General features: G+C 42.2%; 1 protein-coding gene across 1 annotated transcript; it reads right to left on the bottom strand.

Moving 5' to 3' along the window:
- Positions 1–226: 226 nt before the first annotated feature.
- On the bottom strand, positions 227–979 carry LOC104273941 (junctophilin-1-like; the record flags this gene model as incomplete). Its single annotated transcript, XM_009869436.1, has 1 exon — positions 227–979. A coding segment is annotated over exon 1 (728 nt), but the record flags the coding sequence as incomplete, so codon positions are not given.
- Between the last annotated feature and the right edge of the window lie 295 nt (positions 980–1,274).

Genomic DNA, 1,274 nt, shown 5'->3' with positions numbered 1-1,274 from the left:
TCCTGTCAAAACACACCTTGCTAAAAAGATCACCCCCATCCTTCTTATAGGTTCCATTCAAGCATTGAAAGGCTGCAATAAGGTCTCCCCGAAGCCTTCTCACTAAAGACAACATTTACACCCTTGCCCTTTTGAGTCTTTTGTCACCAATAAGAGCTCACACATTGCAACACATTTTTGTTTCTGAAAATTCAGTGATGAACAAATGTATTTTGTGATAACATACCTTGACGATGCAATTTCCACTTTGGTTCTTGCCATGGCAGCTGCTCGTTGTGCACCTTCTATTGCTCTATCCACCTTTTCTCTAGTTTTTGTGTTTCGTATTGGTATAAGTTGCTTTCTTATTCCACGGACCAAAATATTATTTTTGTATTTTCCCTCTTCCTTGGTGCCATCTGGAAACATGGTACATCCATATCCATGCCTCCGGTTATTTAACCATTCTCCTTCGTATTTCATACCATTTGAACGCTCACTAATACCAAAACCACTGCGCTTGTCGTTCTTCCATTCACCCATATAGGCTTCTGTAGTGGTGGCATCAACGTGGTCTTCCACAGGGCAATAATCACAGTCACCATCTCCAAAACTAATTGTAGAGTTGGCATCGCTAGAACTAATTCTGCTCATAGCAGCATCGCTCCTGACAGAGCTCCGTTTGCTAGATATCGATGACCTAGATTCAGATTTTCTAAGTTTTATACTACCAAGAAGAGATCCTCTCCTGAATAAGCCTCCCTTTTTCTTAATGCCCACGGCTTCTGCATCGCTGTGAAAATTGAGCACAAAACCTCCTCTTGTTCCAGCCGGACTGTCTGAAGTGACATCATGGAGAACAGTGCCGTTGCTCTGCTCACTTCGAAGTGAAGCCAGAGACGTTCGGAGGGGTGAACGGATCACAGTTGCCATGCCATAGGGTACACTCTGACGTACACCATAGCCGTGTCGCATCCCTCCTGTCCATTGCCCCTGGTATGTACCTTTTAAAGCAATGAGGAGAAATTAAATTTAGGAAGCTGCAGAAGACCTAGCGCTCTACATCCAGCATGCTACAGGCAATACTATACTGTCAGCTCTGGTTTCGATAAGAAGAAATGCAGAAAAATCACAGCGTACGACACAGTAGATAAACTACTTTTGGATTTTGTTTTTCTTACAAATTATTTTTCCACTTAACAAATCCTTCACTTTCCCAGCTAAAGTAATTTATTTTGGCAACTAGGAGTAGCTAGTATTTATCATGGGCATTTTTTGAATGGATCTGTCCCAGT

This window comes from Apaloderma vittatum, unplaced genomic scaffold (genome assembly GCF_000703405.1).
Source record: "Apaloderma vittatum isolate BGI_N311 unplaced genomic scaffold, ASM70340v1 scaffold45075, whole genome shotgun sequence".
Lineage (NCBI taxonomy): Eukaryota > Metazoa > Chordata > Aves > Trogoniformes > Trogonidae > Apaloderma > Apaloderma vittatum.
The sequence above is the reverse complement of the archived record's forward strand: the minus strand, read 5'-3'. Positions and strand labels throughout refer to the sequence as shown.